Source organism: Pteronotus mesoamericanus, unplaced genomic scaffold, assembly GCF_021234165.1.
Source record: "Pteronotus mesoamericanus isolate MK-2021 breed Mesoamerican mustached bat unplaced genomic scaffold, CSHL_Meso_final contig_78, whole genome shotgun sequence".
NCBI lineage: Eukaryota > Metazoa > Chordata > Mammalia > Chiroptera > Mormoopidae > Pteronotus > Pteronotus mesoamericanus.
The window spans coordinates 11,423,231-11,446,112 of record NW_026555258.1 but is presented as its reverse complement, the minus strand read 5'-3'; the positions used below and the strand labels follow the sequence as shown (position 1 = coordinate 11,446,112).

Genomic DNA, 22,882 nt, shown 5'->3' with positions numbered 1-22,882 from the left:
TGCCGAGAACATTAGCAGGCACCCTGGCTTCGGGCACAAAAGGCACTCACTGTATGTTTAAGTAGTGAATAGACACATTTGTAAAATAAGGGTGAAACCAATGATTTCTAAGGTCCCATCCAACTATAAAATATTATAAAATATCTTTCATTTACCTCTAGTGGCCTCCCAAGGAAATTCTTCTCTGTTAGCTTATAATGGTGGAGGTCACCTTTATGCTTGTAAGAAACACTGATATCCATATTCAAGTGGAGTTGTTTAAGCAGGAGTGAATATTCTGTCAGGCCCTCGATGGCATTTATTGTATCCTATCAACAAGCAGCAAGGCATGAAAACAGGTTTAGCTTATTTATATGCTTTCTGTTTGCAAATCACTTTCTTATGAGTGGGTGGAGCAGACTGAGTGAAACTGGTTATGGGTCCCCTTGAGGAGGTGGAAGGCAGTTCTTCCCCGGTAAGGACATTACTCTTAGCAAGGACAGTAAATATGTGTGGGTTCAGGTCCAGGTTTCTCCATAATCCTGAATATATGACCACAACTAAGCTGCTCTTTGAAGAATAACTCCAACTTCTCCCATGACTCTTTCCTTCTCATCCTTAGATTTCAGCTTGAAGGCATAAATAAGCTCCCCCTTTCCCTTATTGAAGGTTCCCCTTCTGTCCTTTATAGCATTCATCTCAATTTGTAATATTTTTATGTATAGTTTCTTGTTGGCCTCCTCAAATGTAAGAGTCGGAAGGAAAGTGTTTATCTTTTCTGGCATCCATTACATTTAGTAGGTACACATATGGTAGCTATTCAACAAGTATTTGTTGAAGGAATAAATGAATGAACTTAATCTTTCTGGACCTCATTTTTCTTTTCTATAAAATCAGGAAATGTAAAAACATCAGAGATGTCAAATACATGGCTGTCCTGTCTGCCCGTGTCTTTGGCAGTCAATGCTAATCAATGGGTCACTATTTCCTGCTAAGCCTATAGTTGTACCCAAGATGAAACCTATTTGTCTCTAGGATTAGGTGATCACTAAAGTAATCCTGAAGAACCCCTGTAGCTCTAAACTTTATATACATACATACTCTGTGATTGTCCAAAAATCCAGGAAATAGAGAAGATATTCACCTTTGAACTAAGCTTGAATATAGGTGGATATTACACACCTATATAATAGTTATAATGTAAAAAATATATATATTCCAATGAGTTTACATTGGTAGGTAAACATGTAACAATCAGTATTTCCGTCACTTTTTATTTATTCTTGGGGGAGGAAATATCAGTATCTTTGTCTACATGGCAGCCATTCTTTAATACACAGGATGTAAAACAACTGTTGATAACCTTATTAGTCACTCCTGGTCATTAAGATCATAGAGGAAGTATGGGACTTGGAGTCAGGGGAGCTGAGTTTTGATCTTGACTTGGCCACTAACTCCATGAATGAACCTCTCAGGGTTGTCTGGCTCTTCTATATTGGAAAGGTGTAAGTGCAGGTAACCACTAAGAGTCCTTTGAGTCTAGTCTTTTACTCCATAACATGCTGGAATGAGTATGGAATGTGCAGTGAAGGAGACAGAAAATATGTTTCAGGAGGATGAAAGAAGGCAAAGAAACATTACCTGGGTCGAATAAAAGCCACCTCCATACCTCTGCTCTTCAGATAGCCATTTGATTATTGGGTTAACATAATTCCTATCTTTCAAGTTCAAAAAGGTAAGTAAAGCATAGGAAGTGGTTTCCACCATTTGCGCTGTACCAGTAGTAGGTCCAAGGCTATCTTGCTCTTGAAGATCATCTTTCCAAAAACGGTAAGTGGGTGTACTACCTGAATATCAACAAACCATGCTGATTAATATGGTTAAAAATGTGAATTTCACGCAGCAATTCTAGCAGTTTCTTTCGATAGAGACAGTCTGGTTTTCAGAAGTTTCTTATCCTTTTGTAAGAACTTCCTCAAGATGACAAATACAAAATGAGATCCCTTAATACAGTGCTCTTTGCCTTGATTTAAAAAGGTCAACATGGAATGTCCACATCTTTTGGTAGCAGAGGATAGTTCTGAGACTCAATTTCTAATGGGGGAGGGGTTTCCCCCCAAACCAACACACAATTCTTGGACACTTGCAGGGTGTCAGAAATTTCAACTCAATTTCGACCCTATCTACCCAGAGATAGGATCAGATTCAACAGGTTAAGAGTTCAGTAGTACAAGATGTTCTCCCCCCACCCACCTCCACTTCAGATGCTAATCCCAAACCCAGGTTGTTACCTGTACTTCAGACCAACTGGTTATAAATCAGAGATTCCGAAGACCCTCCTCTTCAGGTTTGATTAATGTGCTAGAGCAGCTTATAGAACTCAGAGAAACATTTTACTTACTAGATTACCAGTTTATTATAAAAGGATATAACTCAGGAATAAGCTGGCAAAAGAGATGCACAGGGCAAGATACAGGGAAAGGGTGCAGAGCTTCCATGCATTCTCCAGGGGCATCACTTTGCCTGAATCTCCAAGTGTTCCAACCTGGAATCTCTTTATATCTTGTCCTTTTGAGTTTTTATGGAGGCTTCATTCACAGTCATGACTGAGCAAACCACTGGCTGCTGATGACTAATTTAACCTCTCCAGGGTGTCCAACCCATGGCCCAGGGGCCGCATGAGGCCCAGGATGGCTATGAATGCAGCCCAACACAAAATTGTAAGTTTACTTAAAACCTTTTTTTTTTTTGCTCATCAGTTTTTCTTAGTGTTTGTACATTTAATGCGTGGCCCAAGACAACTCTTTTTCTCCCAGTGTGGCCCAGAGGTGCCACAAGGCTGGACACCGCTACTAGCCCCTCTCCCCTTCCTGGTGGTTGTGGGTGGGCAGGTACTGAAAGTTCCAACCCTGTCATCACATGGTGGGTTCCCTTGGCAACTGGCCCCCATCCTTAGGTTACCTGAAGACTTTCCAAAAATCACCTCATTAACAAGACACCTTTATTGCTTTTAGCACTTAGAAAATTCCTTGACAGAAAAAGATCTACATTCTGGAAATTGTGAGATCACACCCAAAGCTTTAGTTCAGTCTTTCATTATTTGCTCCCAATTTAAAGCACTAAAGATAATTTCATATATGTAGCACTTTTCATAAATTAGGCTCTAAATTATATTTGTTTGTTATTTTTCTAGTAATTTAAGCGTATAAGCTTAAATCCTTTTTTAAAACAAATTATTTTTTTTAAAAAACTAGTAAGCCATATTTATAAATCATTTTTGAAGATTAGTGAAAATGCGTCTGTTTAAAATTCAGGGTTCCATTATTTGCATAACTTTGGATGTTTTCCTTCCCTCTCAGAGACTCAATTTTGCTGTATTTAGAATGAAATATTTGGTTTATAAAGATACTTCCAGCTCAAACATTACTTGCATTAAGTTCTCTTCTAGCTCTTAAATTCTATAATTTTATGATCCATATCCTACAATAATCAAGACACTTATTTTGTGTTAGTGTAAGTATTATATAAGCGGTTTTTGAGATATATATTAGGATTCAGTCACTTTTAAATGATGACAGAAGTTGAATTTTGTAGATGGTGATAAACCTCATGTGATTAGAAAACCTCACCCAAGAGAGAGCTAAGAGGTGCCCGACCACGCTAGTGCTGATATAGGCACATTAGCCAATGACCGCTGTTACTCTTCATTTCTTTACTCTTGACCTTTAGTCTTCAAAATGAAACCTATACCTTTATAGCCAACCTGGTACAATATAAGCCAAGTTATGCACTCTTCTGCTCAAAATCCTCCAGTGTCTTCCCTTCTTACTTAAAATGGAAATTAAAGCTCTAGGGCTCCCGCGGGCCCCCACAGCACCTTGATGTGAATGAGAGACAGGCGCCCCTTGCTCAGGGTGGAAGCAAACCCAAACCATGGTGCATGGCTGAGGAAGTGGAGCATAAGCTGGATTTCGGCCTCAATTCATGGGCTTGCTGGACTGCCTTGTACATTGCACGACTGCATCCAGGAGTCCTGTAGAGCTCCGGTAATGGCCTCCAAGTCCCTAGAAGACGGCTTCACCATTTTCTTCCCTGACCTCACTTTCTACCTCTCCTCTCACTCCTCTCCCGCCACACTGGCCTCCTCGACATTCTTGGGGCACCAGGCAGGCCCCTGCCTCGGGGTACATGCACGTGCTGTTTCTCCCCTCAGAAACATGCTTCTATATAGCCACTGGCTGGCTTCCTCACCTCACTCTTTTCAGCTTTCAACTCAAATACCATCTTCTCAATGAGGCTTAAGCCTGATCACCCTATCAAAAACTACAGCCCATTACTTCGCCCTGTCTCCCTTCCCTGCTTGATTTTTCTTCATATCAGTCATCATCAACCTGTTCACTATATGCAATGCTTTACTTATTTATCATGTCTGTTCATCCTTAAGTAGAATGTAAGTTTCATGAGGGCCTGGATTTTGTTGTTGTTGCTGCTTTATCCCTAGAGCCTAGAACAGTGCCTGGTATACATAGGAGGTACTCAATACATATTTATTACATTTAGGAATGAATAAATATGTGTTGAATGAATGAATAAATAAGTGAATAATGGCACTTATCACACTGCATTGTGATGGTTTGTTTCTTGAGGCCAGGGATCGTGTCTTACTCAACTTTGCATGCTGCTACCTACTTCCCAGAAAGAGCAGACTCCATATACGCAGTAAATGCTTGCTGAAAAATGTATGGAACAACACATACCTTTAACCAAAGCTTTCTTCTTCAGGGCTGAGACAATGGCATGAAACTGTGAGTGAGTTCTATCTCCCAGGGAAAGAGCATAAGCAGCAATGGCCAGTGTAAAGGTGCTCTGGGCTGAGAGGGCATTTTCAAGCAGGAAGGTGTCAGCTTTAGTTAGAGCTGTGCTGATTTTCTGGAAATAAGGACAGAAGATACCTAAGTTTCTTTGTGAAGCTTCAACCTATCAACTCATGTGAACTACCACCAGGTGGCACCATGCTGAGGTAAGTAAGGTAAAGGGCAGAAAGAGAAATGACCTCATGGAAATGGATGGTATCTGGCTGAAGCAAATCCTTTCCAGAGAAGGAGAAGACCATAATCGCAGAAGGGAAAAAGAGGTTGTCCAAACTGGGTCAAGTTCTTTGCCCCTGAGTTCTCCTCTCCCTCTGGAGGTTATTCCCTTTAGTTTCTACTTCCCAAGTCAGACTTTGCTTCCTGGAGGACAAAGCTCTGAGTAGAGCCACAGCTTCCATCACTCCTCCGCAGCATAACTGAGGCAGATTCATATTTGCAAAAGGAATTTTACTAAATAAAACCATAACCAGCAGAAAAAAAGAGCTCAGCTGCCAAAGTACTTTTTGATCCTAAGGATTCCTGGAAAAATAGTCTCTATTACTTTGTCCCAAGACAACTGAAATAGTTCTTTTGAATAAGTGGTTGCAAGAAAGTGGAGCAGCGCTGCTAACATCTTGCCTGGCTCCTCCTCTCCCAGCTCCATCTGTACGTCACTCATGTACTGCTAGGTGTCAACTGGTCCTCTAGGCCCCTGGGAACTGGTTCTCATCGATTATTTTGTCTCTTGAGTAAAAATAAAAATTTCCTTGAAGCAAACTAAAAACACTATTTTGTTTTATAGTTCAAGTCCTACAAATCCCTTTGGGTGTTTCTTTTTTTTTAAAGTAAATTTTATTGATTATGCTGTTACAGTTCCAGTTTGTTTGTTTTTTTTTTTCCCATTTGTTGCACTTTGCTTGGTAGCCCCTTCCTTCCAACAATCCCCACCCCCTCACTTAGTTCATGTCCATGAGTCATGCGTGTAAGTCCTTTGGTTTCTCCCTTTCCTATACTATTCTTAATATCCCCCTGTCTGTTTTGTTCCTACTAACTATGCTTCTTGATCCCTGCACCATTTTCCCCTGTCTCTTCCTTCCCCTCCCAGCTGATAACCCTCCAAATGATCCCTATACCTAGGATTCTGTTCCTGTTCTGGTTGTTTGTGTAGTCTGTTTTTGTTTTTATTTTTTAGAGTCAGTTGTTGATAGCTGTGAGTTTGTTGTCACCCTTTGGTTTTCCTGTCTCCATTCTGCATGTTGGTTTCAAGGACTTCTCTAGTTTACTTCTGATTTGTAGGCAGGGGTGTTTAACCTCAGCTCAGGAACCTGTCTCTTCCCAGATCATAGTTTCAGCTCTATTACCCCTTGGAATCTTTTCTGTTGATTCACTTTGGTGAATCCTCTCCTTTCTCCCCTCAGCTTTTAAGCAAATGAAACAGCACAACCCAAATAAGCAAACATGCTATTGTCTATCCTCAGTAGTTCCATGACATAGGGTGCTTCAACTATAGATAAGAGTCATATACAGATCACGAGATTTGGCAGAGATCAAAGAAGGCAGCTGGGGATGCTGGGTCACCTCTCTCATCACAGTCAGAAGTCACCAGTTCTAGTTCCAGCTCTGTAATTCAGAAGCTTGTAAAACTGAACATTTAAATTCACCTGTCAATAGGCCTCAGTTTTCTCAGCTGTTGAGTGGGTTGGATTAGGTGGTCTCTAATCATCATTCTTATTCTGGAGTTACAGTTATTTTCGAGGTGCAGAAATAGATGATAGGTACTGGAGAAAGAAAACTCTCACTTACCATTAGGGGGCATACATCATAAGCCTTTCTAATTCCAATCACAGCAAATGCTGTAAGATACAAGGTGTTCTCTTGGGCTTCAGTAGATAAGGTACCCTAAAAATAATGATAAAGGAGAGTGAAATGGTGTCCTTAAAGCAAAATTAACTGGTTCTAATCTCCATTTTCAACTTAATATCCCTGTCTCCCTTCATACACTCCAGTTGGACTGTTTGCAGTTTCTCAGTAAACTCTAGGTCTTTCCTTCTTTGTGCCTTCATGTGCCCTATTCTCTTTTGCCTCCTCACCTTGAAGCTCTACTTAATACCCCTTCACCACATTCAAATTCTTCCTCTCCTTCAACACCCTGTTAAAATGCACAAAGCAGTGTTCTGCTACTATTCTCTCATATTTTTTTTTTCTCATGGGGCAGTGACATTTCAATGCAATGCTTCTAAGACTTTCCATGAAGTGACCTCTAGTACCTTTCCAGTTTTATTTTAAGCCACTCACCCCCTAGGTCTCTTGGCCCCAGCTCTTTGAATGAACCACCCTCTCTCGCCACTTCAAAAATGCCAGGCATGCTGTTGGCTCCACTTGGAAGAGTCTTCCTGAACCACTCTTACCTAGCTCCCAGGAGCCTAGAAACACATTTTTTTCAACTCTTCCAACCTAGGTTAGATCGCCTGCTTTCAATGAAACTGTATTTTCCTTTTCTTAACATGTATCACACACTTGAAATTACCTATTCAATATCTCTGCTAGATCGTAAGCTCTGTGACCTCAGTGATCATACGTGTTTTGTTCACTGTTGTGTCCCTGCTATGTAGTACTTAATACACAGTCAATTAATATTTATTGAACAAATGAATGAACACACACACTTATTCCTTGATTAGAGTCACTAGTACTTTTACTCTACTTTTCTATCGGTGTGTGAGCTCCCGTGTGGCAGAGATACTGTCTGGTCCATCCTTCCCACTCTTCCTCCCCCATGCTGCCCAGAATAGGTCCTTGCATGTATTAGGTGCTCAGTGAATGGCTGTTGAATGTCGATAGTTGGATGTAGATAATTGGATGTGGATAGTTGGATAGTAAAATTTAGGCTGTTGAATGCAGATGGTTGTTGAATGAATGTAGATAGATGGATGGGTGGACATTTTAAGGAAAAAAAAATTGTTGTAGCATTTTACTCTTCAAATATCATTGTCAGTTGCCCTCATGTGTTGCAGGAGTCCTAATCTGCTATTGGTCCTGCACGGGGCCATTACGAGACTCCTGTTAGCCAGGGAGCCCCTCGTGTCTGATATTAAAAGAACTGGATTGGGGCAGGCAAAACAACAACCACAAAACTGTTGAATCTTTAAAAAAAAATTCTAAGGAGTAAAATATATTAGAACAATATTGAAATTACTTTGTATATCAAGCATATGAATAGATTCAAATCTCAAACAACTCTTTGTTGTACTTTGTAATAATCTGACTCCTTATGAATCTCTCTTTCCAACAGAGCGTAAACAGAGTCCCTCCCATCTGTCACAACAATACCTTGCAGCCTGAACCTGTAAGAAGGCTCTGAACTTCATACAGACTTCATACCAAGGGTACGTGGACAGATTAGTGCCTTTTACTCATTTACAGATCTCTAGCACTTCCTCCCTATAAACCAACAATGCCTGTTATATGAGATGTCTAAGATATCACTTATCTGACCTGTAATAGGTAGTCTGAAAAGCAGTGTGAAAAGGCCAAATTCTTTGCCTGTATACAAGAGGAGTTTCTTATAGGATTACATGTATTTTTTTCATCTCTTTTTCCTCCTAAAATAAAATAAGAATGAAACTCAAACTTGTAAATAAAACTATTGCTAACCTGTACATTTGGTTTCCTTACCCGTAATTTTATCGGTTGATAATTGGAAAGTTCCTTGAAAGGTCCATTTGATAGTTGACAGTTCTCAATCAGCCACAGTAAAGAATTACAAATTGAATTTTGGTCCTGAGGTAAATATTTATGTAATTGTCCCAGAACTCTTAAAACAAAAGCTGTTAACCTTTAAGACAAAATCAAATAAATAAACATTCAGACATTGAATCCCTTTTGGTTTTCAATTTACAGTGTGTTTTAGTTAATACAGTGTTTATTTTTTTAAACTTATTGATTGATTTTGAGAGAGAGAGAAGGGGGGAAGAGAGAGAGAAACATTGATTTGTTGTTCTGCTTATTTGTTTATGCATTCATTGGTTGATTCTTGTTTGCACCCTGACCGGGGACTGAAACCGCAATCTTGGCATATCAGGTTCATGCTTTAACTGAGAGCTACGCAGCCAGGGCCAGTGTTTATTCTTTAAAAGACAGTAACATTTTAAAACATGCAATTTCGAAGTAAGTTGCCACCATTTTACAAAAGAAGGGAAGATTTTAGGAAGATCTCCAAAAACATTCAGTCAGCAAATATGAGCTACACATCTTCTGTGACTGCAACATTGTTAGCTTGCACATAAACTAAAAACTGATGCCTGATGATAAAAAAATTTACTAAGTTAAAGACAACAGTGGTGAAACACATAGTATTAACTCAGGGCACTGACCCTTGAACACATGTGGAAGAGTAAAATCACAAAATTCTAGATTGTAAAATTTGTATAAGCTATCTAATCTAAATCCCTATCTGAGGCCTGAACGCCCTTTCCCAACATCCATGTGACTGTTTCTCCACGTCCCCTTGAGCTATGCCATTGACTCAGGACTCTCCACCTCACAAGGAAGCCTTAATTATCATAATTACTCAGTCAAAAAGCAATTTAAGTCTTTACTAATATCTGTCAAACAATATCAGAGAGGATCTAATACACAACCTCCACAACGCCTTCTACACCTTCATTCCTGTCCTCCCCTCAGTCACTCAGCCACTCTGGACCTGCCCGGTCTTTAGCTCCTCAGATGCCTTTGAGACACTTGACTTCCTCCCTCACTTAAAAATTTTGTTTTCATTTTCCTTTTTAAAAATAATGATATATATTCATTGTACTTTTTGCCTATTCCTCCCCCCCCGCCCATTTTTTTTAGTAACTGCCACGACGAAGTAACCGCTTGAGCTAAAGTCAACCCTAATTTTTTTTTAAAGTATTCAGGTACAAGTCGTTTTTTTCTATGTATATATTTCTCTCAAGGAACTTGTGGGATTAGGTCTAGGACAGTACACAAATGCTTCTATGTTCTGGCTGAAACACCATGTGCTCAGTCTTGTCTGGAACTCTTGAGAGGCTCTGGGTGTTAACTGAAAGGCCATTTTTATCTTCCTGTAGGGATTCTGTTCTCCAGGCATTTAGTTCCCAGCTCCTGCTGGGGAGGTTTCCAGTCTGGATCAATACCCACCCATTGTGTCCTGGTAGTTACTTTCTGGTTGGCATGCTGTAGGCATCTACACGTCTTTTAAAATGTGCCATCCACACAAGGTTAGACCCACTTCTAAGGTACAATCTGTAAGACTTCGTGACTGATTGGATGTAGAGCGAAAAGGAAGGGGAGGAGTCAAATCAGAGTTAAAGTACAGAGTATTGCTGTGCACTGAGTAAGGGAGCAGAGAAACAAAAGAAAGAATTTGGCACAGATTGTGTTTGAAGGGCCTCTGGCTCCCACACCCCAGAAATGTGGATCTGGAGTTTAAGAAAGAGGTTAGGCCTTGAGGTATCTATTAGGGAATGACCTGCATAGAAGTTACAAAAGTCATAGGCAAAGGTGAGATTGTAAAAGGAGACATTGCAGAAGATAAGAGGGTCCAGGATGAAATCCTTAGGCCTCTCAAGAGTTAAAGGGCACAATCTAAAAGTCAATTATTCTAGACTGTAAACTCTTTAAACCGTTTTCCATATTGTAGAACCTACAAAGCCATGGCATACTGTGTTTTCAGTAAATGCTTTGTTAAAGCATGACAGTATTTTAGATTCCCACATGGATTTAATTAATTCAGACTATCTTTCCCTCAAAATCATCAGGATTATAGAAGTTACTATACTTCACTGAGTAAGTACTTACTGAGTACCTACTATGTGCCAGATATATACCAGGTGCTAGGTATACTTTGAAATGCCCATGTAGAGATTGCATTGTAGTGGCTGTCTGACAGACAATAAGTGAGATAAGTAAGAATATTACTAACAGTCAGAGGAGAGAGGGATTAGGGGGCTGGGTGAAATAGGTGAAAGGATTAAGCAAAAAATAAAAACTCATAGACACAGACAACTATAGTGACTACCAGAGGGAAAGAGGGTGAGGGGAGGTAGAAGAAGGTAAAGGGGGGATAAATGGTGACGGAAGGAGACTTGACTTTGGATAAGGAACACACAACACAATATACAGATGATATATTATAAAACTGTACATTTGAAACCTATATAATTTTATTGTCATCCCAATAAATTCAATTAGGAAAGATTAGCCCTGGCCAGGTAGCTAAATTGGCTAAAGTATCATCCTGATGTACCAAGATTGTGGGTTCAATCTGTGGTCAGGGCACATATAAGAAGCAAGCAATGAATGCATAAGGAAGTGGAACAACAAATTGATGTTTTGCTCTCTCTTTTGCTTGCTCTCTCTGCCTCCCTCCCTCCCTCTCTCTCTCTAAAATCAATAAATAAATATTTTTAAAAAGATTAAAAAAGAATTTTAATAATATATTCTAAGGAGAAAAGGAAAGTTGGGGAGAAGGAAATAAAGTGTTGGGATGGGAGTGGGGTACAATTTAAGTAGAATGATTAGCAGAGGCCTCACTGAAAAGGTGACTTTTAGAAAAGATTTAAGGGAGGTGATGAAGAAAGCCATGCTGATACCTGGGGGAAGCATTCCAGGCAGAAGGAACAGTCAGTGCAAAGGCCCTGAATTTGAAAGAATGCTGAACAACAGGAAGGTCACTGGGGTTTTAGTGGAATAAAAGAGAGTAGAGGGGAATGCAGAGAGAGAGGTGAGGTGGGGCCAGACCATGGAGGGCCTTGTAGATCACAGTAAGACCTTTGTTTTTTACCCTGGTGAGATGGGAAGCTCCTGAATGGCTTCCAATGGCATGAACTAACTTATGTTTTAACAAGGTAATTCCAGATGCTATGCAGCATAAACTGATGAGAGGCAAGAGCTGAAGCCAAAAAGCCTGAAGGAGGCTAGTGCAATAATCCAGGTGAGAGATGAGAATGGCTTGGGCCAGGATGGTACAGTAGAGTTGATGAGAAGCAGTTAAATTCAGGGTATATTTTGAAGGTGCAGCCAAGGTATTTGCTGGATCAGATGTGGCTTAGAAGAGAAAGAAGGCAGTGAAGGATGACTAAACTTCTGGCCTGAGCAACTAGACAAATAAAGTTTCCATTAGGGTTGTTATTCTTCAGTTAATTAATCAACACTATGTATAAAATGCAAGTCAAACCTTCTACTTACCAAGTACTAGCTTGTCCATCTTTCCACATGCTATAAGAATAGTCAGGATTTTGGTAGGACATGATGTTTATCATCCCTAAGAGGCATCAGAAAAAGACAGTGCTTCAGTGACCTCCATTTCTGCTCAAAGAGTGCTTTATTAGCCCCTGGGAGTGGTAAATTTCTCTTGGTGTTGGGCAGCAAGCATATGCTCTGTGTGTGGACAACAATGAACTTCTCAAATGAAGTATACAAATCACTTAAATTGGGAATTATCAAGTAAAACATTCTGAGCTCATTCAACAAGGAAGGAAGTGCTCTGTAGATTTGGAATGCAGGTGTCTTGACTCTTATCCAGGCATTTTAGGAAGTTAAGCCAAAGTGCAACAGCAGATAGTATTTATACATATAGTGCAGTCTGCTTTATGATGTTTTTTGCTGAAATGCTTTTATAATTAAGCTTTTGTAGAATTCATAACAACATAAATAATAGTTTAATTAAACTATTAGTTTAAAAAACACAAAAATGTTATGTACAATATAAGAAATGGATTTTTTTTTTTTACCTTCTTTTAATTTTTTCTTCAGGTACTGTTTTTCAGTTAATGAATCAGAGAGAAAAATGTTCCAATGACTTCCTGCTTCCAGGTAGTGATAAACATAGAATACTGGGATAATGCTCATCAACTCCGCTTCTGCGTTCCCCTTGGGGAGGTGGGTAAGGATGTCAATGCCTTCCCGACTCAATGCTGTAAAAATGATCTCACCCATAAGCAGTCCTGAAACACATACACAAAATTCAAAGTAGACAATCAATTTCTATGAATTTCTGAGTAACAGTATACTTTAAACAGAGATAAGAGCAAGCATCCTTATTCTTTCCTTTTTATCTAAGCAGTTGAATTACTTCTCAGAACTGGGGAGCTAAAAATAGGGATCTGGTTAGGAAGCTAAATTTAAAAGAAACACTAAAAGAGGGCTTAACACTTCTGCTGTTCCATGGTGGTAGGCCAGCAAAATACAGTAGGAAGATTACTGCATAGAGTATGCGGCAAATTAGTTGCCATTCAACTTGATAATGTTAGATGTTATAAATCTTATTAATTAGTTGCTTCCACAAAGCGAAGCAAAGAACCTGAACTGTGAACACTCTGTGAGTGCTGTGAGGGCCCTATCCACAATTCACTGCGCGACCCTCAGCAAACCATGTTCTTATATACGCAACAACACAGTTGCACATGATTGAAAAAGCCCTTTGCAGTACCAACACTCAGTGGTTCTAAGGTTTTTATCAGTGATAAGGTGTAATCTGGACTGTCTATTATATTGATAACGTATCTGTCATTGAATCATAAAGGCTAGAGGCAGGGAAAAACCACCAAAGATACCACTTTTGCAAATGCATTCAAGGGGAGAGAACCCTTCTGGGGCTGGTAGTTTAGCACAGCAGTGCTGCTGTTTGGGGGCCATTTACAGTTCAGAAAGCATTCTCTGGATCAGGACTAGCCCTAAGGCCATGGAAGTTCTTAAGTCCAGAAGCAGCTGAACCCCCGAAGTAGACAAATCTTTGGGCCAGTGACAGCCCCCAACCTCCAGCATGGAGAATAAATCTCCATTTAAATGGGGCCAGTGGAAGAAGATAGTTGGAAAAGTGGTCTGGGATTTGAAGGTGGGAATGGGAGCCGGGTACACCCAGAGGTAAATTTGGATATGCTAGTGAGTAGAAAAGAGGAGAAATAAAATAATCATGAGGATATTTGATTTCTGTTTGAAGTACAAAGTGAAATGAGAAATAAAAATGGCATTTGTTAATTTACCTTTTATACTCACAATCCTTTTGACTTTTGTTTTGGGGACCAAATCTAATGGTACCCTATATGGGAACTCCTTTTGTCTGCTACTGACACCTGAAATTCAAAAAAACCAACAAAACTTAGATTTACACAGAGTGCTTGAGGGAAGAGTATTTGCAGATTATTTATAATATAGTTACCTCTAAGGATTTCTTTTAAATAAAAGAATTTTATAATAACAATATTAAAATTTTGGAAGGAAGTTAAAAATAATCAAGGATGTTTATCAAACCCTAGGCTTATGTAATCTTTTTAAATAAAACATTAAATTTGACTGTAAGCTTCCTGGTCATTACAAGATAGGAAATAAATAGGTTATATAAATATTATTCACCAGTAAAAGTGAGATTGCTATTTTGTTCAAAGAAAAAATTTTTCTTAGGATTGAAATCTAACATGTAATTCCTTAGTCAAGGAAATAGGAAGATTAGCTCCATTAGGAAATATGCCTGAAATTCTTTCCACCTCCTCTTCTTAGTCTTATTTAGACACTTTTTCTCTATGCACAATAACAGAGATTTAGCATACCAGTACCAGAGCATTTTTCTATCATCATGACTGGTTTATTTCATAAAGATGATAATAATATTTACCATTTTACTCATAGAACATCAAGGACTCTGCTAAGTCCCTTAAGTGCATTGTTACATTGGATCCTCACAGCATTTCTGTATGTTGGGTCTATTATTATTTTTATTTTATAGATGAGGAAACCGAGCTTAGAAAGCAAATTGCTCAAGGTCGCAGAGCTACTACAGATAGATCTGTGATCTGAACTCCAGAAGTTTTACTGCATAGCCCATAGTAGTCACCACAGAGAGACTCTAGCTCCCATTGTCCTGCTAAGAAAGCTCTGTAAGGGTTGAAACCATTCCTTGCTGAATGCTGTAGTCCTGGAACTTAATTCAGTCCCTAGCATATGGCAGATGCTTAAAAAAAAAATAGTGACATTTTGCAATTTAATGGACAAGCTATGTGGTTTTGCAGAACAGACAGAAGGAACATTCCTCAGATAACTTCTTTCTTCATTAATCTTTGATAAGTGCTGAGGATATAATATTAAAATAAACTCAATGGGGACATTTAAGAGGTTTACAGTGTGATTGAAAAGAGCATGGAGTTCAGAAAGGGCACAATCTCTATGTGACACTGGGCAAGACACTTAATCTTTCTATGCCTTGATTTGCTCATCAGTTAAACAGAGGCAATAGTATTTTCCTCAAAAGAGTTTTGTGAGGGTAAAAATAATATAACCCAAAAATCTGGTAAATAGCTCATGCACTATATATGGTACTTAATGACAGTAGGTTGTTTCAAATTATCTTAATTTGATCCTCCATCATTTTTTTCCATCAATACCTGCACTTGACTATTTCAATTTCACTATCAACTCTGCTACTAGATGGAAAAGGTACAGAAGAGAAAGCTAAAACCAAAAGAAGTCACTTTTATTCTCTTGTCAGAGATCGTGGTAAAAACTCATCGAGATGTCCCATAGAAAGGTAGATGCCAGAGAAATTAAAACATTTAAAAGTTAAGTCTGTAAAACCAATAACATAAAATATCTTTGCAAACAGCATGGAGAGATTTCTTAAAAATTACCCACCGAATATAAAATAATACAATGAAATTATAATGAATTTGACTATATCAGAATAAAGGATTCTTGTTCAAAACACACTATGGCTCATTATTGCACAAAGTAAACCAGAAATAAAATCAATAAGAAATAGACAAGAAAACCCAAATAGAAAATAGAAAAAAAGTATAAAAGATAGGACTAGGCAATTTATAGATGGGAAAGCCCAAATGGCCAACATCTATATGAAAAAATATTTAAAATCACTGGTAATCAGAAGGATCCAAATTAAAACAATAAAGAAATAGCACTTTCTACCCCTTAAGAGTAGCACATTTTAGAGAGACAAGGAATACCAAGCATTGGTGAGGGTGTGGAAATACGAAAACCCTCATGCAGTGCTGGTGGGAGTGTAAATAGTGCAAGCCAGTATGAAGACAAATATGACAGAAGCATATGACATTCAATATATGTATGCCCTTTGATCCAGCAGTCCCACTCGTAGAAACATAGTCCAGATAAATGTTCACACAGATTCTCAAAGGGAGATGCATAGGATGTTCACTGCAGCCTTCTTCATGGTAGTGGGGAATCCACCAATAATGGTGGATTATACTTTGAAATACTGTGTAAGAAGCAGTGAATTAAATGTACATATAGAAATAGTGATTTTTTTAAAACAGTATTATGTTTAAAAACTTAGGAAAACGAACAGTATAGCACATTAACTTTTGTATGTTAAAAAGGCATGCACATAGAAACCAACATTGAGTCCCTACTCAAAGATACATATATCAAGAAAGCATATTTGAGTGGGTGCATTTGGAGGAAGGAAAATGGGAGTGGCAGTTAGGAATGAAAAGAGGAAATAAAACATGAGAGGGGCCTGCCCAGACCAATGATGATGGTGTGCCAGGAAGTTGGGTGGGGGTAGGGAGCTAAGCTCTGCATCTGAGATACAAAAAAGTTAGGGGAAAAGAGTTTATCAGAGAGAGAAAGTAGAAACTAACAACCAAGACTAGTCTTGAGTATTGAGTCTGTGTTTAGTCTCTTTTAAGCTGATACTCCACAATGTTAATTACTATTAATTTACAATTTCTTCTGATACCTTATTCTCCCTCACTGATACATTTTTCAGATGTCTTCTAATATTATTGTCCATGTACTTTTCCAAATACATTGTGGCTCTTTAAAAAAACTGAACTCTAGATCTGGCTATGTGGCTCGGTTGGTTGGAGCATCGTCTAGTACACCAAAAGGTTGTAGGTTTGATTCTCCATCAGGGCATAAACCTAGGTTTCAGGTTCAGTCCCTGGTTGGGGCCTGTACAGAAGGCAACTCATTGATTTTTCTCTCACTCTTCCCCTCTCTGCCTCCCCCAATCCTCTATCTCTAAAATCAATAAACGTATCCTTGCGTGAGGATTAAGAAAAAAAAAGAACTCTATAAAGTCCTATTCTGGTATAGCAATTCCAATATTTAAGTATCGGAAGTATTTAATAAAAGCTCTGAAATAAACTGGACAGAATTGATTGCCATCTTTACCCTATTTAGCATTCTAGAAAGTAACAAAGATGCCTAAGTTATCTAAAATGATAAGGGGAAAAAGTCATATGACAAGGTTGGAAAGAGGCATGGAATTTTTTTAACCAAGATTTTTGATGGGGAGATCTATTCCCAGATAAAAGATCATTCATTCCTGTCTTGTGGCTCTGATGTTCACACCTAGGATAGGTAAGACAGGACTGTTTTGGAAAGCTGCTTGCAATAATGTTAGTATAGGAGGCACAAGCGTAAAAAGAAAAACCAAAGGGTACAAAGGTTGGAGTCATGATGTAACCGTGCGAGGCTAAAACCCTTTGAACTTGTGATATATCTTCCCACAGATCCCCGACAGTGGGCAAGCTGGGAGGAGGACTGTGTGCAGATAAAATTAGAGAAAGATGCTAGTGTATGGATACACAAATGTAGGATGAATTTCTTTTTGTTACTCTATTTAAGTCCTTACTCAATTTACGATATTCAGCTAGTTTAAAATGTTAAGGTCTTAATTCTTTGCTTTCCCAGAGGAAATGGCACTCTGACGTAAACCTTTTTTTAAAATCCTCATTGTTATATCACTGAAAGAAAAAAAAAAACCCGATTCAATGCAACAACAAAGCAAACACTAACCATTTAATAAGAACTACAGAAGTTTGTCTCTTTTTCTTGAAAAGAACTGTCAACTGAGCACATTATAAATTTCATAAGTAGAGAATATATTTAGGCCTTAAATGCTCAAATGTTTGCAAAAATTCTAACTTTGAGAAGATTCAGAATATCTGAATTAAAGGAAAAAAGGGAAACAGAAACAAGGAATGGCTTGTAAAGTGATTAATCAACATTATTGTATTTTCAAATAATGAATGTTAAGTATGTAAATGACTTTTTCTTAGGTGTTCTTTGGACTGATAGCACAATGAAAATACTACAGTTACTATTGTGTTGGATAGAAAACGATTAATATTGAAGGGAAGTCATGTAATTATTAGTATTTCAATGCTTTGCATTTAAAACTAATGGAATTATTTTTCTTTGTTCTAAACCCATCCAGATTACAGTACAATACATGCTATCAAGAATGGCAATGAACTAAGAAGTGGACATTCCTGATTCTAGACAATTAACATTTTGAAAAATAGTGTTTCAAGTTATATAACACCATAATTTCTAGAACAAAAGATGACACATAAAATACAAAATTATTTTGCCTACCAAAAATACCCCTTGGGTCCAGAGTAATACCAGCATAATTTTCCTTTTTGACACCTTCTGGCTAAAATAAAGGCAGAAAACATTCAGTTAAGAACATAATTATATATATATGACATGAATTCTTAGACCCCTTTCCAATTAAAAAAATCCTTTTTGGGGAAGAGAAGGCAAAGTATGTTTAAATACTTAAATGCATACATGCAAAAATAAGATTTCCTGGCAATTTGCATAGTAATCAGAGCAAACACTCAAAACAGAAGTTATTATAAGCCAGGCAATATTGACCTAAGTGCTTTGTATGTATCAGCTTATTTAACCACAAAGATACTCTATGAAATAGGTGCTATTATTATTCCCATTTGACAGAGGAGAAAGCTGACACAGAGAGATCAAGAGACTTATCCAATGGTACACTGCTAGGAAGTGGTGGAGTCAAGATTCAAGCTCAGGGAGCCTGGCTCCAGGGCCTGTGCATGGGACCACTGTGCAAGGATGCATAGAACAAGCCTTGCATAAAATATGTTGATATATGAAGTGAATTTTATGTTTGACATCAGAACTCAAAGAATGAAAACTGTGAACCCTGAGAAAGACAACACCTACTAAGAAGGGCTCCGGGTGGCTAGCTGGGCTCAAATTTAAAAAAAGAAGAGAAAAAAAAAAGAAAGACCCTAGCAGCCATTGCACACAGGGGCCTCTCACACAAACTGCGCCAGGGAGAAGCCGATGCTGAACTGCCTGCCTCTGCCCAGCAGCACTGTGTTTCTGCCATCTGAGTCAGCCCATATAAAGGAGTTCCTGGACTCTTATTTCAACCAATAGGATTGAGTCTTTCTCCATCCAATTGAAGCTGCACAGCTCTAACCAACTAGAGTGGCTCTATTCTGACCAATCAGGACAGTGCCTTTTGGAGTAATCAAACTGTGAAGATTTGGAGTCCTCATTTGCATGAGAATAGGCCAATCAGGGAGCAGAGGCAAGGACTTCTGTCCATATAAGCCGGCTCCTCTCTAGCTCTGAGAGCACACTTTCCCTTTCCAGAAGATTGAAAGTTGCGCTTTGATGTCTGAGCTGAAGCACTGGAGATGACTCTGGGACCTGGGAGCAGAACAGACCAATGCAGGACAGAGCAGACTGGCACAAAAGGGAGGAGGCCGAATCACAGAGGAGCAGACCAGCGCAGGATAAACCAAACCATCAAGGAGCAGACAGAGCTTTCCTGCTGGAGAAGGGCCTGACCCCAGGAACAGCTGGCCCTAGGGCTGCCTCAGAGCCATGCTGTTTTTATAGCTGTGCTATATTACAATGAGCTGTTTTGCACTGAATAAAGTTTCTTTCCTGTACCCCAAATTGTGGATTCATGGAAGACACTGCTCTGTCATTAACTAGCCATGCGACTCGGAGCAGGAACCTTAAGGCACTCAACAGACTGTATGGGTAAATAGTACTTAAAACATGATAGTTTTCTTCCTTTTGTGGCCTCTTTATTTACTCATTTATAAAAAGGAAAATTTTCTAGACTATAAATTCTACAGTATAAATGCATGGGCATATCTTATTTAAATTTCTAGGGGCTAGTATAATATCTGGCACACATAGAGATTTAAATAACATACTTTCTAAATGTGTTGGGGGGGGGGACCTGGAAGATTCTATTCCAAATTGTTAAAATTGGATATCTTCTGGCTGTAGGTTTTATCAGTGGCTTTATTTTTTTTTTATTTTTCAGTATTCTATATTTTCTACAATAAGTAAGTGTTATTTAAATTTTAAAAAATATAATTTCAGAGTTAAAAATTTACAAGAATAGTACAAAAAGGATCTGAGGTAACCTCCACCCATATTTCCCCAAATGTTAACATTTTGTTACATGTTCGTGATCATTTTCTGTGTCCCTTTCTGAATTACTAAGCATATGGTTGCTGATAACTTGCTTCCAGAATGAAAAAAGTGGTATTGAAAGAATCAGGCAAAACATGTTTTTCTTACCACTACTCGTAATGTTTTTATTAAGATTTCTTTTCCTAGTGTAGTGTCCAGTGAAAAGCTGATGTTGTGGAGGCCAGTTTCCAGGGGAAGCACGGTGAAGGTCACCAAATGATTGGAGGAGCCCTCTACTGTCTGGCGCAGACATCTGGAGGTCTTTTTCCCCTGACTGTCAGTGGTTGGACTTCCTGAGGAACAGATTCCCTCCACAGGAGACATTGTAACACAGAACTGAAATATGACCAAAGGACAATTACATCAAAATATTTTATGATAAGGAAAGTATGCCCGGACTGTGTTAATCTGGACACAAACTCTCCCCTGATACTTTTACAGTGTTAAATAATCCCTTGGATTCTAAGGCACAGAAGAAAGCTCATTTCAGATTTTCTAAAACAGACATATGAGTTGCTGTACCTTAGCAATGTGAAGGGGTGCCTAGAAAGTTTAGCACTGCTCAGAAATACCTTCTCTTCCTTACATTGTTACCTACTAAGTCAGGGGTGAATCTACTGAAGTTCTTTGTTCATGTTGTTGTGATAGCACTTGTTACATTGTCTCTTTTTATTTTAGACAGTGGGAACCCCAGGCTCAGGCACTCTTTCTTACTCATTTCATATCTTTTAGCTCACTATTTGGTATTCAACAAACAGTTTTATGAAAAACTGAAAACTCCATCTCTTGGCATTCTAGGCCCTGCCCAATATGTCCCCAAGTTAATTTTCTAATCTTATCTTCCCACTTATACCTAATTTTACAACCAGACTCTGGCACCAGAAAGACCTAGGTTCAAATCTTGGTTCTGCCTCTTACTATGTGATGAGAGCAGGTTGTAAGACTTCTTTCACTCTCCATTTCCCCATATTTGTAGTGGGGATAACAACAGTAGCTACTGACTTCTGGCTCAAATAGTGAATATTTTTCATTTCCCCTCCAAAATCTAATGAACTGACAGAATTGAGAACAATACCCTCCAAAAAAATGTATAATAACCAGAATAAGTTAATTAGGGAAACAAAAAAGAGTGCTAACATTGTTCTCAAGAGTGTCAATATTAGTTCCTCAACTAATTTTGAGGAATTTCTAGAAAATGAAAAGTTCCTTCTCACTCTTCAGAAACATAAACAACCAGGGTAGGTGCAGCGTAATTAAAGAAACCTATTGGTTCATATTGGTTTATAAATGTTGGGCTGAGTTGAGTTTTGGTTTTTTTTTTTTTTTGTATCTGTGATAATTCCATTAATAGAATTCTCAGAAAGAGAATTCTTTTTTTTTCATTTATTTGTACATATCATAGCTACATACTTACCCTTATCCCAGACATCCTATAGTTGTAAACAGTTCCTTTCAATTGGATCTGTTCACCTCGTACAACAGAATATGGTATATTCATTTCCAGGAAGACATCTTTGAACACCTTTGCCTTGACAGTATCAGAAACACATATACCTTCAGCACAAAGTAAAAGCAAAGTAGAAGCATATTAGGGAATTCCTCTAATACTTTATTCGTATTAAAATGTCTTACATTTGCTTTGCTTCAAGAAAAAAAATTAGATTATGTTTTTTCATCATTATCATACCATGTCCTTGAATTTTGTATTCCTTAATCTTTATTTCATTAGTTATTGGTATTAACAGAAAACTGTATTTGTCCAACAAATATTGAATTCTGTTTAAGGTATGAGTTTTTCAACTAAAGCACCAAATCCCATTTAATGGGTATAAAATTTTGATTGTGGAAACCAAGATTTTATAAAAAACAAAAAAACAGGAAACAAACAAATAAAACCAATCCTGAAGTTATTTATAAAGTATCTGCACTAATTCTCCATACAAAGGCATCAGCTCAGGAGAGCATTCATATATTTGTTTCTAACTCTACTCAAGCTCCTAGTCACTGAGATAAATGAAGGAAAATAAGGGTTTGACATCAGCATTTATTAAATGATGGCTGAGAGAGGAGCAAAAGAGGAAATTGATATGGTAAAAAATGTGGGCATATCTAAGTCTTTTTGTAGTATATTAAAAAGAATATTTTTTAAAATGTCACCACTTAAGTCCCGGGTAAACTACTGATAAACAGACAACAACCAAATAACTACGTATTTTTTAAATGATGGCAAAAATACAGCATTTTTTAAATGTAACCATTAGGACAAATTATCAAACTACATTTTGATAATCAAATCACTCCTTAAATGTATATATAACTTAAACTTGCTTACCACTATCTGAAATGCCAACACCTTGAATTTCCCAGGTAGTTAGAGAATCAGGTAACACAAACTGCAACTGCTTTCTGAAAGTTAAAACGTTAATGTTCAAATACAGTGAAACATTAATTAACCCAACTGGACCACATTCATTAGCAGAATTTTTCCTACACACTACTTTAGAAGAAGGAAAAAAATCACAGCAAAACATAAGTACATCAGGTATTAAGGAAAATCAAGCAAGAAACATACATTCTGTAACTCTCTTACTGGTTTTATGTTTTTAGATTTTTCACTTGTATGATGAGAATTCAAATTCCAAAGGATGCCTTTGAAACATTGTAAATTTGAAACATAAAAAACAAAGAAAAATTATGTTCATTGGGTAGTATGTTCTAAAATAGGTAAGCAAAGTAAAACATCTTAATAGTGCTCATAACAAAGTTGACATAACTAAAAATTTCTGATTAAGATTAAG

At 38.0% G+C, this 22,882-nt stretch overlaps 1 protein-coding gene across 2 annotated transcripts in view; it reads right to left on the bottom strand.

Annotated features, from left to right (window-relative positions):
* Nucleotides 1-22,882, bottom strand: part of C5 (complement C5) — an 80,399-nt gene that overhangs the window by 19,655 nt on the left and 37,862 nt on the right. For both annotated transcript variants that reach the window (XM_054584463.1, XM_054584464.1), the window contains exons 19-30: nt 22,417-22,490; nt 21,499-21,638; nt 20,193-20,420; nt 18,204-18,264; nt 13,835-13,924; nt 12,584-12,796; nt 12,039-12,114; nt 8,505-8,664; nt 6,633-6,728; nt 4,737-4,908; nt 1,621-1,826; nt 156-308 (exon numbers count right to left, since the gene is read on the bottom strand). In XM_054584463.1, coding sequence (XP_054440438.1) covers nt 156-308; nt 1,621-1,826; nt 4,737-4,908; nt 6,633-6,728; nt 8,505-8,664; nt 12,039-12,114; nt 12,584-12,796; nt 13,835-13,924; nt 18,204-18,264; nt 20,193-20,420; nt 21,499-21,638; nt 22,417-22,490 — 1,669 coding nt within the window. The remainder of the gene's footprint in view (nt 1-155; nt 309-1,620; nt 1,827-4,736; nt 4,909-6,632; nt 6,729-8,504; nt 8,665-12,038; nt 12,115-12,583; nt 12,797-13,834; nt 13,925-18,203; nt 18,265-20,192; nt 20,421-21,498; nt 21,639-22,416; nt 22,491-22,882) is intronic.